Below are 15,226 nucleotides of genomic sequence, written 5' to 3'. Positions count from 1 at the left end.
CAAATAGACTTCTTTAACCAAATTAATCAAATTGAATTAATTGAATTTTAAATATTAATTCAATTAAATTGATTTTAACCAACTTTTGTATGTCCCTAAATTTAGGTACACAATTAAATAATAATTAATATGTTTTTTATTGTTAAAAGTGGGTTTTTAAATATTTTAAAAATATTTTACTATATTAATCACACGGGTTACAAGTGAACTTGGTGTAAAGCCGTGAAGAAAAAAAATTAAACAATTTTCTACTAAAAATTAATTAATAATTAACAATAAATTTAAATTAGAAAAATCCAATGGGTAGAATCAAAATTAACCCACTTCACAAGCAAAAGCTGATCTAAGGATCTTGTCCTGTTCTATTTTCCACCTAAACCTCAGCCAAACTTTCCACTTTCTTACCCTCTTCGTGAATGCCACAAATCGTTCCAATTTGACCGTATTCTTCACTCTCTTCCCCAAGGCGTTACATTTTAATTAAACTCTGTCATATAAAGACCTTCCTGCCCCTCCTCAGTCCGATACCACTCAAACGTCAAAGCCTGACCTATCCACTGGATGCCACATGTAAACATATTATTGGTTTAAAATTTTTCAACGAATCAACTCAACCGCAGCTGATCATTCGCAAGAACCGAAAGAAAAATAACCGGATCCTGTCCTTTTTCACCCTCTCTTCAACTCAATCCCGCGAAAATCAGCCCAGCTAAATCTGGGGAGAGCTTCTTGTAAGCTCACTCTCATTTTAACCCTAAAAAAAGGGAAAAAAAAAAAGGGTTTAAAGTGAGTCGGGAGAATTTGGGATTTCCGGGTCCTAAAATGAAGCAAAAGAACGAGCAAATTCACACTACAAAGCTATTAACTTATCTTTTAATTGGGTTAATCGGGGTTCTCGGGTTACTTTGTTTGTACTATGGATCTTCATTTGCTCCAGGGTCGAGGAGATCCAATAATACTGGTTCTCGGTTGGATGGATCGGACCCGGTTTTTGGCGGGTTTTCAAGGAACCGGGATTTGGATGATTTGCTTGACGAGCAAGGGCACTACCCGGAAGTTCCTAAAAGCATCCCTGTAAGTACAGCATTTATGTTAGTTGAATTTTCCATTTTGGGAATTTTTTCTATATGTTTGCTTTTCAGCTCTATATTTCACTAAAGACTGCTATTTTCTTTTGTTTTTAACGTGGGTTTTGTTGATTTTGTGTTTATATATAATTTTTTAATTTTTGATTGTCAAATGAAATTAAGTTTCTTCTGGATTTTGTTTACTAATTTAGCTAAATGATGGTGTTTTATGAGTTTACAGATATGTGACATAAAATATTCAGAGTTGATACCCTGCTTAGATAGGAACCTTATATACCAGTTGAAATTAAAGCCTAATTTGACAGTAATGGAACACTATGAACGGCATTGTCCACCACCTGAGCGTCGTTACAATTGCTTAATCCCCCCACCAAGAGGTTACAAGGTTGGTAATTGTTCTTTTTGCTTAAGCTAAGAGTTTTTACAGTTTCAGTTACTTTTGATACCAATGAAATTGCTTTTAGAATTTCAGATCCCTATAAGATGGCCTGCAAGTAGAGATGAAGTGTGGAAAGCAAATATACCCCATACGCATCTTGCAGAGGAGAAATCTGACCAGCACTGGATGGTTGTTGATGGGGAGAAAATAAAATTTCCTGGTGGTGGAACCCATTTTCATGATGGTGCTGATAAGTACATCACTGGTCTTGCTCAGGTATATCTTAGTAATAGGGTGAATGATCCTTTGGTTGTTTGCCAATAGGCAAGAACGGAAATAATGTTATGCATTTGGTAGAATCTGATCGTTTTGTTTTTGGGAAAATGAACTATTTCTCCTCGACCAGGCCAATAATTGCAACTTTTCCTTCATAAAAGAGATGTGATCTTTTTGGAGCTGATGTGGAATCATTTTATTTTCTGTAGATGCTAAAATTTCCTGGGGATAAACTGCACAATGGTGGAAGTATTAGAAATGTTCTTGATGTGGGATGTGGAGTTGCAAGTTTTGGAGCCTATCTCCTACCCCTTGATATTATAGCTATGTCCCTTGCACCTAATGATGTACATGAGAATCAAATACAATTTGCACTAGAGAGGGGTATCCCATCAACCCTTGGTGTGTTGGGAACAAAAAGGCTTCCTTATCCAAGTAGATCATTTGAGCTAGCTCATTGTTCACGATGCCGAATTGACTGGCTTCAGAGAGATGGGATTCTCCTGTTGGAACTTGACAGATTACTGAGACCAGGAGGGTACTTTGCATATTCTTCTCCTGAAGCCTATGAACAAGATCCAGAAAACAGAAAGATCTGGAATGCAATGTACAACCTTTTGAAAAGAATGTGCTGGAAAGTTGCTGTGAAGAGAGGCCAAACTGTTATATGGGCGAAGCCTCTGAGCAATAGTTGTTACTTGAAGAGAGATCCTGGGACTCGGCCTCCTTTGTGCAGTTCTGGCGATGACCCAGATGCAAGTTGGAATGTGTCTATGAAGGCATGCATCACTCCATACTCAGCAAGTAAGTAGAACTACCATGTGGATATAGATGGGATTGAAAGTTGTGGGTTGCTTTCTTGTTCTACAATCTATTTAACCGGTTGTTAGAAATTTCATGTTGTTTGCCTGCATAAATTATCCCATGTTGTGTTATTGAGAAATTTTCCCCCAACAACATGATGATAGTGATCTACTGTCTGTAAAATTTGAAACTAGGATCAGGACTCTTCCCAAGTGTTAATTCAATTCTTGCATGATAATGCAGAGATGCATAAAGAAAGATGGAGTGGACTACTTCCTTGGCCACAGAGGCTTACTACAGCACCACCTCGCCTTGAAGAAATTGGTGTTAGTCCTGAGGAATTCCATGAAGACACTGTAAGTTTCTGAGATCACATAAGAATTTCAAGTGGTGTAGTTATATCCAGCTTTCTTCATCTTGATTTGACTATTACTTTCCTGTATATAGCCTTAGCCTTTTGGTGACTGACAAATTCTTATGATCCAGAAAATATGGCATTTTAGAGTGATTGAGTATTGGAAGCAGATGAGATCTGTTATACAGAAGAATTCCTTCAGAAATGTCATGGATATGAACTCAAACCTTGGGGGTTTTGCTGCTGCCCTTAAAGATAAAGATGTCTGGGTAATGAATGTTGCTCCTGTCAAAATGTCTGCGAGATTGAAAATTATTTATGACCGAGGCTTGATAGGAACTGTTCATGATTGGTATGCATTTATTTTAAATATATATACATCCTTGACTCCATTTTCCTCCTTTCCTTTAGTTATGGAAAAAATTGCATGTCTGATTTTTGGCTCTTTATATCATATATCATTACTCGGATATGTGTATTCATCTTTTACACCTTTGTTTTTGTAGGTGTGAAGCTTTTTCCACATACCCACGAACATACGATCTTCTTCATGCCTGGGCAGTGTTTTCTGAGATCGAGGAGCGTGGTTGTAGTGCAGAGGACCTCCTGATTGAAATGGATAGAATACTTCGACCAGATGGATTTGTTATTATAAGAGATAAACACTCAATGATAAATCATATCCAGAAATTTATCACTGCCTTGCGGTGGGATGGCTGGTTATCAGAAGTTGAACCAAGAACTGATGCTCTCTCTGCTGGTGAAGAAAGGGTGTTAATTGCCAGAAAGAAGTTGTGGAGTGATGGGTTTATGACAATGTGAATGTACTTTTTTTTTTTTCTGTCAGGTATTTACTTAACCTAATATCTTTCCTTGATTTGTATTAGTCTACATAGTTAAATCTCTGCATTTTCTGATTGTCTTGCAAGTAATATATACTGATTTTTAATGATACTTTTATAGGATAGACATCATATTGAACTGAAGCTTTGGTTATTGTCTAAATCGGCTTTGTTCTCGCTCTTTTGCTTTCAAAAATTTTAGTTGCACTCTGGAAAGTCATAGCCACTGATGGAAGCGGAAGTTTAATTGCCATTGGAGATGAAGATTTTTATTATCCTTCGGGAGGGATAACAGGACCGAAGCTCAAGAGGAATTGTCATCTTGTATAACGTGCAACTATATAGATATACTGCCTGCTGGTTGCTGCATACAGAGCCACAATCCCTAAAGAACAGAAGAGCAAAGCTTAGGTACATTTGAAGGGGATTTTTTGCACTAAATGGGATGTAATTGTTAAATTCCTAAAACCAATATCACTTTTGTGTAATGTTCTTGATTTCAGATGTATTTGTAAACAGTTTTTTTCTTCCAAAACCTGTTAGAAATATATCTTGTTTAAGGGCTCCATTGATTCACCAGAAACCCAAGGTTCGCTTCTTTTGTGAATAAAGACTTATCTGAATCCCTTAGCAAGTATTTTTGAAACCTTGTAGTCTAAGTGGTATTGATCTAACAATTTTTTGACCTAAATTATATAATTTTCAATCCAGCATTCATTTGGGTAATTAATTATTAATTAAATCCAGCATCGTTATTTTAAAATAGATTGATTTGCCTTTCTATTTTAGGCAAAACTTTTTATGTTTAGTCTAAAGTTGGAAGGGGCAATCAAACTAAACAAAAACGCCACGTAAGGCTTCTCCCGCGTAATTCGCTCTCTTCTTTCTCACGAACGGCACAAAAGAGGAACCAGAAAATTACAGAGAAAGCTTCAAAAATCAATTTTTTTTTCATTTTCATATAATTCAATATTTAATTTTTCATTTGTTTTTTATTGATAATGGATTCTGAAACGATCGGTGTGATAAGTAACGGAATCAAAGATCACCTTTCAGTCCAATCCAATGGCTCTGATTCTCCTCGTCTCTGTCACAAGCAACCATTCGTCATAGGTTCCATCTCTTTTCGATTTTCCTTTTTTTCTAAATTTTATTATTATTTCTTGAATTTTTCTTGAGAAATTGAAAAAAGAAATTTATCCAGGAGTTGCAGGAGGAACTGCGTCAGGCAAGACGACAGTTTGCAACATGATCATCTCACAACTTCACGATCAACGCGTTGTTCTCGTTAATCAAGTAAATCTTTTAATTTCTCTCTCTCTTTATAATTTTATTTTTATTAATAAATTTGGTGTTTTTTTTTCAAATTTCGAAGGATTCGTTTTATCGCTCACTCAACGAAGAACAATTAAAGAAAGCTCATGAATACAATTTTGATCATCCCGGTAAAGCCTCTAAAGCAAAATTCTCCAATTTAATTGTTTTATTTTTTATAAATTAATTTTTTTATGTATTTTAATTGGTTTTCTTTTGCAGATGCTTTCAATACTGAGCTTTTGGTATCCTGTATGGAGAAACTACAGAAGGGACAACCAGTTCGCATTCCTAGCTATGATTTCAAGGGCCATCGAAGCATTGAACCGTCGCGTCTGGTATAATTTAAGAAATTTACCAACTTTTTAATGTATTTCTGGAAGATTGATTGCTCTGATACTATGTTAGTTTGAGGACGAGTATCAACTTAAAACCAATTTACAATACGTAGAGAAATGTTTATTAGATGTATCTACGCAGAATACTCTTAATTTGACAAATTTGAAGTATTATGGTTGTTTGGTTTTGATTTAATGTAGGTTAATCCCTCGGATGTTATCATTTTAGAAGGAATTCTCGTTCTGCATGATTCTAAAGTTCGCAATCTTATGAACATGAAGATCTTTGTTGATACAGGTTTAGAAAATTTTCCTATTAATTTTGTAGGTTTATGAATGCCATTAAAATTGATGACACACATTACATACAGTATTCATTTAGTAATTCATAGCTAAGTTTTGCCAGAGCAGATTCTGATGTGCGGCTTTCAAGAAGAATTCAACGGGATACAGTTGAAAGAGGGAGGAATATTCAGAATGTGCTTGATCAAGTTAGTCTTTGTCATTTTTGATTGTTCCCCTGTTTCTAGCAGTAGTTCCTGTACTGGTTAATCTCATTGATTGCTACATTGACATGCAATTAGTTGTTTAGGAATTTCTTACCAATCTTCTGTAACTTTGCAGTATTCTAGATTCGTAAAGCCAAGTTTTGAAGAATTCATTCTCCCATCGAAAAAGTTTGCAGATGTTATCATCCCCAGGGGAGGAGATAATGATGTTGCAATTGATTTGATAGTACAGCATATCCGGACCAAGCTCGGCCAGCATGATCTGTGCAAGATATATCCAAATATTTTTGTTATATTTTCGACATTTCAGGTAGCATGGCCCGTTTACTTCTTTCAGTTCTCTATTCTTCTAAGGTCTATGATGGCTTGGATAACATTTTGGTATTGAGTTCAGATTCGGGGAATGCACACCCTTGTCCGTGATGTCAAAACGACAAAGCATGACTTTGTCTTCTATGCAGATCGATTGATTCGCTTGGTAAAGAACCTGGCATGAATTACAGGAATATTGTTTGTCAAAGTTATCAGCATGATGTGGAATCATTTGGTCTGAAATCCATGTTTCAGGTTGTGGAGCATGGTCTAGGGCACCTTCCTTTCACAGAGAAACAGATCATTACACCCACAGGTAACTGCTAGTATCATGTCTTCTCATGTTTTTTCAGATAAGAGGTCACACATTAATGTTTATTTCTTCAGCATTTATAGTTCTGTCTGTCTCTCTGACAGGACTCACATTCATGCTATTTTCTTTTAGTTTCATGCCATATGCTTGACACTTATAACCGTGCACCCTGCATACCAGGTCTCTCTCATCCTCTAGATTACGTAGTTCAGCTTAGTTCTCTTCTTTGATTGCTTTGCAGGTTCTGTGTATCCTGGAGTTGTGTTCTGTAAAAGGTTATGTGGCGTCTCTGTAATCAGAAGGTGGGCGACAATCAAGTTGTTGATATGGTTTTGTTTGTTTTTTTTTTTTTTTAAATTTCAAACATGGTTGTTCACAATACTTCCAAACCGTGCTCTTACCAGTTGAGCACGTCAGCTGCATACTGAGCAAATCCTCACCATATATTGGTCTGCTTGGATCTGTAGTAGGTCATTTACCAGTTGTTCTTGCTGTTGTTATTTGTACCTTTACAGAAGTTGTTGATGAATGATAATAACTCTAGTTTCCTGATACCAGTGGAGAAAGCATGGAGAATGCACTGAGAGCCTGCTGTAAGGGAATCAAAATTGGCAAAATTCTCATCCATGGAGACGGAAATAATGGGCGGCAGGTGGGTTGAAAAACACTGTGTTCAACGAGTCTTTCTTCCTCTCATACAGGCACATGCGCCGCACAATTTTCTCAATTTAGCTATTACATTGCTGCAGTTAATTTATGAGAAGCTTCCCGCAGACATCTCGAGCCGCCATGTTTTATTGCTAGACCCTGTTCTGGCTTCAGGTTTGAGAACATAAACTTACCATTGCTCATCAAATTCTATGACTTTTCTCAAATCTATGCATGGTTAGGAAACTCTGCGGTGAAGGCTATATCTCTGCTTCTTAGTAAAGGCGTTCGAGAAACCAACATCATCTTTCTAAACCTTATAGCAGTAAGTCATTCTGATACTTGCTACTTCTCATCTATTCCCAAATTCTGATACTTTGATAGTTGCAGGCACCTGAAGGAATTCATACAGTCTGTAGGAAATTCCCAAAGCTAAAAATTGTGACATCAGAGATTGATTCATCACTAGATAGGAACTTCGGAGTGATTCCAGGGATGGGAGAATTCGGGGATCGCTACTTTGGCACAGATTGATGATTTCGCTTCTAAGCCTTAGCCTATCTGCTAGATCAGATTAATGAATTTGCTTCCAAGCTTAAGCCTATCAGCTAGATCGATGCTACCACCTTAGAAGAAACTTAAGCTACTGACTTCGTCTAGCTAGTTTGTTTCAAATCAGCCCAATTCTGCCAATACATAAACCTCTAGCATAAGTAGTATAATTAGTCGAGATTTTTGGCACTTCAATGGTGTCATCTGACACCACTACACTCTATGTCGGTCCGCCTCTGGTTTTAGCTGATCTCTTCAACTTTGAAATGATCGCAGGTAGATTTCATGAGTATTCTTGGAGCAATCCAAATCTCTTGTTCTGATTGATTCTGTTTGCTTGCATTAATCTTTTTAATTGTTATAGATTACGTAAAATTTGATTATTTGATTTCCTAATCAGTTTATTAAATTGTAAACTGGTTTCAGGTGCTTCAAGATCATGAATGACTCAAGCTCAATGCTAAGTAGCAGATCGTGGATAATCTGTCCAAGTTAAAACTCCATAATAATTGACTGAATTTTCATATTTGATTACCAACAATAATCCGGTTGATTTAGACCATTGGTCTGTCTAAATTTTCAACAATAAGGTATAGAAAGCTATTACAATTGAGAAGCAAAACCGCAACTGAAGAGCTTGCTAGGCTTGTTATTCATATTGTTGAAGTACTCAAGACTTTGTGCTTCTTTTATTTTTACTAGAATGGAAGAAAAAAGTATTAATGCATTGCTACAATCTTTTGTATTCTAATGTTCACAGGGTCTTCATGATCTCGGAACAATATTACCTGTTCTATTTGAGATGCATATACTACTAGTAAGATGACGCATGCCAATAAGATTAAAAATTATCATATAAAAAGGGGTAGAATATTTTTACTTTTTAAATATTGATCGAAATTATACGAAAGTTCGTTAATGTTAGAAATAGATATTTTATCTTAAAAGTGCAAACAAGATTATGAAAAAACTAAAATATTTTTTTTATTAATTTAAAAAATTATTATTATATTTTTAAAAAAATAAAAAAACTAACTCCCCAAGGGAAGGGAGCACTAGATCTGATCAATCAAGGTACTGTTTGCTGTATTCATACCTAAGTGAAACTGGGGACAACTTGCTACACAGCCTCTCTAAGTGAAACTGAAGATAACTACTTCATTTGGAGACGTAATTGTTTGAATGCTCTCCAATTCAAGAGTTCATGGATGTAATAATTTCTAAGTAGAAAATCAATTTTTCAGAATTTCAAAACTGGGTACAGTGTAATGCAATAATATTATCTTAGCTAATTAATACTTTTTCGAAAGAATTGAAGGGAGAAGCAGTATATACAGAAAATGCAAGTGACATATGGGCAAATCTCAAGGAACAGTTTACTCAGGGCATTACCCTTAGGGCCTACAAACTTAAGCAAGCAATTACAATCTTACAATAAGAGAAGGTTTCAATCTCTATTTATTATGAAAAATTGACAACTTTATGGAATGAAGCACAAACCTTTCAACCTTTATCAATTTGCATCTATGGAAAATGCACTTGTGGTGTCTCGAGACAAATGTAGGAGATGAGCGAGAAAAAAAGGTATTTGACTTTCTGATGGGATTGGATGAAAGCTACAGAACTGTGTACTCACAAATTCTTAGCTTGGAACCCTTGTCGTCAGTTGGACGGGCTTACGTGATTGCAGCACAAGAAGAAAAGCAACTGGTGGTGGCTGTATCGTGATCTATGGTGCCCGAAAGAGTTGCCTGATGATGAGAAACTAGGCAATCGGCGGCATTAAGTGTGGCAGTGAACAAAAGGTAAGTGATTGGCACAATGACCAGTGTGAGCAACGTGGAAAAAAAAGATACTGTTCCTGTTGCACTCACTGTGATAAAGCCGGCCATACCTCGTGATTCCAGCTACGAGATAGTTAGGTACCCACCAGATTGGCAGCGAAAACCGAAACCCAAGGGAGAACAAGTGCGTGATCGGGCAAGAACTCCGACAATGTGGTAGGGAAGCAAACTAGTGAATTTGCAGTTGGGGGAGAAGCAGACACTAGTCATGTGTCTTGTTCATCGGTGCCTAGGCTTACACAGGCCCAATATCAGCAGCTAATGGACCTTTCGGGCTGACAGTCAACTGAGTCCAATTCTAATATTGGACCAGCAGTTAACATGCCCTCAAATGCCTTCAATGTAAACTTTTCTGTTAATTCTGCTAGTAAAAAGGACAACTTGTGAATAATTGACACTAGGGTCACAGATTATATCACTCGTCAAATTGACAGTTTGTTCAACATGGTTGAAAATTCTAATATCTCACCTGTCCAAATCCCAAATGGTGATACTGTGCTAAGTGCATGCCGTGGGTCAAGTGAATCTTAGGCATAATTTAACTATGGATAAAGTTCTGGGTGTGCTTGACTTTTTGTTTTAATTTGTTATTTGTGAGCAAAATAATTCATGACTTGAACTGTCTTCTCATCTTTGGATTTGATTTTTTTGTGATACAAGACGTACCCTCGAGGAAGCCGATTAGAATGGGTAGAGTGCAGAATGGATTATACTTCTTGGAGCCAATGAGGGCAAGCAAGGCTCTTTTGGCTAAAGGCAAAGATAATGTAATTCTGTGGCAACGTCGATTACAGCACATTCCTTTGGATCGTCTTCGAGTAGTTCTGAATTTATCTATCACCTATACTAAAAAGGACAATTTTCTTTGTGATGCTTGTTGTAAGGTGAAACAAACTAGATTGCCTTTCCCTCTTCACAAGAATAAAAGTTTGCATGCTTTCGATTTAATTCATTGTAATATTTAAGGTTCCTATCGCACTGCATCTTTTTCGAGAACACATTATTTCCTCACTATTGTTGATGACTATAGCCAAACAACATGGATTTTTCTTATGACGCATAAATCAAAAACTAGAAATCTCTTGCTTTATTTTTTTCAATGGGTTAAAACACAATTCAATGCAAAGATTAAGATATTGCAAACAGATAATGGCTTGAAATTTAAACATGAAGATTTGGTGGATTACTATTTTGAGTACAACATAGAAAGATAAACCAGCTACACAAACACATCTCAACAAAATGATGCGGTGGAACGCAAGCATCGTCATCTCTTAGAGGTGGCACAAGCACTTTGATTTCAAGCCAACCTTCCCATCACCTTTTGGGGTGAATGTGTACTCACTGCAGTGCATCTGATCAACTGTATGCCACTCTTAGTCATAAAGAATTAGACCCCATACGAGAAATTGCTTGGCAAATCTCTTCATATGACCATCTTACATTCTTTGGGTGCCTCTGTTATGAATGTGTCAATAACAAGTCTCATGATAAGTTTGCCTCTAGGAGTAAATTGAGAATCTTTGTTAGCTATCTTTCAAGACAGAAAAGATATTGCGTATATGATCTTGAAAGCAAAAAGATATATATATCGCGAGATGTGCAATTTTGGGAAGAAATATTTCCATTTGACAAAACAAGTACGAAAGTTAACTGACTCAACTACTAAGAATGCAAATTAGCATGCGCAAATCACTTCTTCCAGTCCATTTGATGAATCGCATGGATACTCAAGTCTTGGAAGTACCATACAACAAAAGCCAATAGATAATTCACCGATGCCTACTCATTTGGAACAAGTCCAAGAAGTTAGGGTAGCCAAATATGAAGACAAATCACCGACGCAACCCCAAGAGTCAACACCTTTGGAAACAACGTCAACCAAATTGACGATTCACTTACCTCCCTTCTGATTGAGCCAAGGATGGTAATACAGCAAAATAATATTTCTTCGTCACATACAAAAAAGCACACTATTATTCCTACCAAATGCCAGCGACAAGTATCGAAACAGCTATCCGTATATGATTATACCTTGCCCCCCATTGTTCCTGATTGGCACTCTTCACCTCCTTCAGCCAACTCGACAGTACATTCCGTATCTCACAATATCTCTTTCTCCAAATTTTCTAGAGCTCACAGCATGTTTTTAGCGACCATCTCTACCACTGATGAGTCGAAATCATTTTGTCAGGTAGTCAAAATGTAGCATTGGCGTGATGCCATGGCCAAGGAGATATATTTCCTTAATCGTAGGCCTATACTTAGTGATCTGATTTCCTTAAGCGTAGGCCTAGTTATAGGACATTACCTTTATTTAGACAATACACTTCATTGTACAGATAGTTTTTCCTTTTATATTGATGTTGTAACTTGTATATAAACACAGAATACTAATCAATAAAACCATTCCCAGAGAGTATTCAAACTCTTCACTTTGGCTATGTGTTTTCAGTAGGTGGATGCTCTTGGATGGAATAGGGTGATGGCGGAGATGAAATGGAATATTGTTATGATGGAACGAACCAGATTTGGATGAAACATGGATGATAGGTTAACCATTGGAATGCTGGATGGCAAGGATTGGTGGGTAAGTTGGTTGGAAGAGATAGGGTTGGCAGGAGACAGGGTCATATTTTGTGGAAGTGGCTGTTATAATGTGGGTAATTGCAGATTGTCTACAAGTAGAGAATGTGCGCAAGGCGAAGCAAGAAAAGGAAACAGGCTGCCCTGCAGGTTTTGTTTCTGCTTGCTACTGGCTTCGGGTGCATGCAATGTCTGTCAATTTTCAATTTAGTTGTAGTGTAAAGATTATGGGATGGTCCATTGTGTTTGTATGTCTATTGGAACAGGGTACGATTCACTGGCATATTTTTGTTAGCCAGTCTTATGTGGTAGGAGTCCAGGAACAGAGCTTCATGTAAATTTTCCAGTCAACAGACTGATTTGATTTCCTCATAAATCAAATCAGCATATTTTTGCCAGCCAGTCATAATGTGGTAGGAGTCCAGGAACAGAGCTTCATGTAAATTTTCCAGTCAACATAGATTGCAAAAATTTTCTCAGAAATCAAATCATTGAGGGTCATTTTAAGAAAAACGAAAAGGAATTCATTTTATACTCTGCTGCAATCCATAAAATACCAAAACAAATACAAGAAAATGTCCTTGAATGAAATTTCTTTAAACAAAAATCTTGTCACAGTCAATTAAATTACTCTATCTCTACCTACTTCTATCACCTACTTCTATCTCTCCTATGTGCCAAAATAGAAAAGAATCATTGGTCCTAAGGGTGACAAGGAACAAGAATACTAATAAAATATTGTCAAGAGCAAAGGTGAGCAGTACCATCAGGAATTTGCATTTAATTCATTGGATGCTTTGACTATAAAAGAGTACATAAGTCTACGGGAAGTCTTCCTGTGCTTTTCTCCGAGCATTCTCGTCTCCTCGGTCCCCAAAAGCTCTGCTAGTGCAAAAGTTCAGGTTGAGAATTTGAGAAGATACCAACATGGGAAATGCTCTTAGGTTCCTATACGGAAAATGTTGCAAACCCACCACCGCAGGAGATTCTGATTCTCTAGGACCCCCTTATACCACAACTGCTTCTGGGGTTTCAGCTCTTGCCCATGATCTCTTCAACTTTGAAATCACCTCCCAGGTAGATTTCATGAGCATTCCGGGAGCAATCCAGCCCTCTTTTCTTGTTCTGTGTGCGCACAGTAATTTTATTTAGTAGTTATGGGTTAATTCGTGTCTTTTCCACATTTCCTTTCTAAACTTTGTTAGCTAAACAGTGAAATCTGTTTGTCAAATTTGGTCATCAGTTCATTAAATTGTAAACTGGTTTCAGGTTCCTGAAGGTCTCAGTCAGCATGTTGTATCATCGAGGAAGGCTCAGGCTAAGTGGTAACTAGCATGAATAATCTGTCTCAGAGAGTGTATCCGTTGATGGAATAATTTGAATTTCTTATTTGATTATGAACAATAATCCTGTTCATTTCCACTTTCTGAATTTATGATCTGTCTAAATTATTAACGTTAAGGTATGGAAAGCTACTCCAGGCATGGAGAGAAGCAAAGCCTCCACCCAAAACGCCTGAAGAGGTTGCTAGGCTTATTATTCAGACCTTGAGTAGACATCAAAAGGCAGATGTTGAGGTACAAAATGCCAACAGTCTCAAAACTTTGTTCTTGTTCCATTTTTATTAGAATAGAAGGAAAAAGAATTAATGCATTGCAGGGATGCTCTGTGTTCTAATGTATTAAGGGTTTACTGGAATTCTATGGTCTTCCTTATCCTTCAACCCCGGTGGAAATTTTTTCTGAAGGTCCAACAAAATTGCCTGAAGGGGTGGAGTTTGAAATGCATACACTACCAGTAAGGATGATCTAATCAACAAAATTTATATAAAAAGTCTTTTAGTTATATTGTGGATTTGAAACTGAAACATTCTCTAACTTAATCAGGTAGATGGAAGTACGGTGCCAGATGGGGATGGTATAAATGTGTATGTGAACACTGCTGATCCTAGGGAGTCATCAAGCGTACCTAGAGATGTTCTTCTGGCTGCTGTCCGTAGATCAAAAGCTCGTGCTAAGAAAAATTATGCCAGGGCAGACGAACTTCGGCAGAAAATTATTGAATTAGGATACCAGTTAGCTATTTAACTTCCCCTAATCAAATCCTGTTCATAAAAGTATTTAAGTACTACCAATTGTGGACAATGGTTTCTAACAGTCATCTATAACCAGGGTCATAAATATTCAAAATGAAGAGATTCTTGCTCGAAAGTATCGAATTCGACTAAGGTAACATTATCTACTTGTAGGAGTTCAATCTTCTATATCCTAAACTTATGAAGTGATGGTTATTGAAAACAGGGGTATCGATGCACCTGAGAATTCAATGCCATATGGAAAAGAAGCCAAACAGGAGTTGGTTAAGCTTGTTAATGGCAAGTGTTTGAGAGTGCTTGTCTATGGGGAAGATCGTTATGGTCGCTGCGTTGCAGATGTGTACTGCAACGGCATTTTTGTGCAGGTAGACGATTTAATAGCATACATTTGATTGACCTAGTATGAGCTAATTAATCTACTAATCTCTCTATCATAGGAAATAATGTTAAAGAAAGGACTTGCATGGCATTATGCAGCCTATGACCAGCGCATTGAACTTGCAACTGTGAGTAAACAACAACTTTTGTTCATTCTTACCCGTCAATTGAGAACTCTTGATTCTGATCTTTATAAGTTATGTTATAATAGTGGGAAAAGGAGGCTCGAGCAAAGCGAATCGGACTCTGGGCATCATCAAACCCTGAGAAGCCATGGGAGTGGAGGAAGGACAGACGAGAAGGGAGATAAACATTGTCCTTATTGAACCAAAACATATTGGGGAGTGGAACGGATGAACAGAATTTATGGATTATTCTTATTTTGGGGTGTGGTTGCATGTGCAATTACCATTTGATATATGTACATCCTTTTTCCTGTCTTTGCTCTCTTCATACTTCCATTGTTTATGTAAGATAGTGGAATGAAATAAAGTTGTGAAAACAATGTTATTCAGAGGCATACACAACTATTTGGCAGCATATAACACACCATCAGTGACGGACTGAAAGGCATGTTCATGTTGGCCAACCAA

General features: G+C 37.1%; 3 protein-coding genes across 4 annotated transcripts; all 3 read left to right on the top strand.

Moving 5' to 3' along the window:
• On the top strand, nt 666-4,385 carry LOC18600867 (probable methyltransferase PMT9). 2 transcript variants are annotated; one of them, XM_018120190.1, is made up of 8 exons: nt 666-1,074; nt 1,309-1,473; nt 1,561-1,743; nt 1,953-2,547; nt 2,791-2,903; nt 3,034-3,254; nt 3,409-3,749; nt 3,947-4,385. In XM_018120190.1, the coding sequence occupies exons 1-7, from the start codon at nt 823-825 to the stop codon at nt 3,722-3,724; spliced, it is 1,845 nt and encodes a 614-aa protein (XP_017975679.1). In that variant the 5' UTR covers nt 666-822; the 3' UTR covers nt 3,725-3,749; nt 3,947-4,385. The 2 variants fall into 2 exon arrangements, with proteins under 2 accessions (XP_017975679.1, XP_017975680.1); XM_018120191.1 differs by having other exon boundaries at nt 3,866-4,381.
• On the top strand, nt 4,727-8,452 carry LOC18600866 (uridine kinase-like protein 5). Its single transcript, XM_007031576.2, has 15 exons — nt 4,727-4,857; nt 4,949-5,040; nt 5,120-5,189; nt 5,281-5,396; nt 5,598-5,694; nt 5,808-5,887; nt 6,021-6,215; nt 6,300-6,383; nt 6,473-6,533; nt 6,772-6,832; nt 7,089-7,182; nt 7,280-7,352; nt 7,421-7,503; nt 7,569-8,006; nt 8,157-8,452. The coding sequence occupies exons 1-14, from the start codon at nt 4,746-4,748 to the stop codon at nt 7,710-7,712; spliced, it is 1,362 nt and encodes a 453-aa protein (XP_007031638.2). The 5' UTR covers nt 4,727-4,745; the 3' UTR covers nt 7,713-8,006; nt 8,157-8,452.
• On the top strand, nt 12,913-15,153 carry LOC18600864 (staphylococcal-like nuclease CAN2). The gene is made up of 9 exons (XM_007031574.2): nt 12,913-13,237; nt 13,430-13,485; nt 13,623-13,737; nt 13,847-13,957; nt 14,047-14,234; nt 14,332-14,388; nt 14,461-14,620; nt 14,693-14,761; nt 14,845-15,153. The coding sequence occupies exons 1-9, from the start codon at nt 13,088-13,090 to the stop codon at nt 14,941-14,943; spliced, it is 1,005 nt and encodes a 334-aa protein (XP_007031636.2). The 5' UTR covers nt 12,913-13,087; the 3' UTR covers nt 14,944-15,153.

Source organism: Theobroma cacao, chromosome 4 (genome assembly GCF_000208745.1).
Source record: "Theobroma cacao cultivar B97-61/B2 chromosome 4, Criollo_cocoa_genome_V2, whole genome shotgun sequence".
Lineage (NCBI taxonomy): Eukaryota > Viridiplantae > Streptophyta > Magnoliopsida > Malvales > Malvaceae > Theobroma > Theobroma cacao.
This window is presented reverse-complemented; position numbering and strand designations above follow the sequence as displayed.

Excerpts from the sequence above, each read along its gene's own strand:
- LOC18600864 (XM_007031574.2), top strand. The coding sequence starts at position 13,088 with ATGGGAAATGCTCTTAGGTTCCTATACGGAAAATGTTGCAAACCCACC. Across the intron at positions 14,389-14,460 it reads AAGTATCGAATTCGACTAAG|GGGTATCGATGCACCTGAGA; the intron begins GTAACATTATCT and ends TATTGAAAACAG. Across the intron at positions 14,762-14,844 it reads AGCGCATTGAACTTGCAACT|TGGGAAAAGGAGGCTCGAGC; the intron begins GTGAGTAAACAA and ends ATGTTATAATAG.
- LOC18600867 (XM_018120190.1), top strand. The coding sequence starts at position 823 with ATGAAGCAAAAGAACGAGCAAATTCACACTACAAAGCTATTAACTTAT. Across the intron at positions 1,075-1,308 it reads AAGTTCCTAAAAGCATCCCT|ATATGTGACATAAAATATTC; the intron begins GTAAGTACAGCA and ends ATGAGTTTACAG. Across the intron at positions 2,904-3,033 it reads AGGAATTCCATGAAGACACT|AAAATATGGCATTTTAGAGT; the intron begins GTAAGTTTCTGA and ends CTTATGATCCAG.
- LOC18600866 (XM_007031576.2), top strand. The coding sequence starts at position 4,746 with ATGGATTCTGAAACGATCGGTGTGATAAGTAACGGAATCAAAGATCAC. Across the intron at positions 5,695-5,807 it reads GAAGATCTTTGTTGATACAG|ATTCTGATGTGCGGCTTTCA; the intron begins GTTTAGAAAATT and ends TTGCCAGAGCAG. Across the intron at positions 7,504-7,568 it reads TCTTTCTAAACCTTATAGCA|GCACCTGAAGGAATTCATAC; the intron begins GTAAGTCATTCT and ends TGATAGTTGCAG.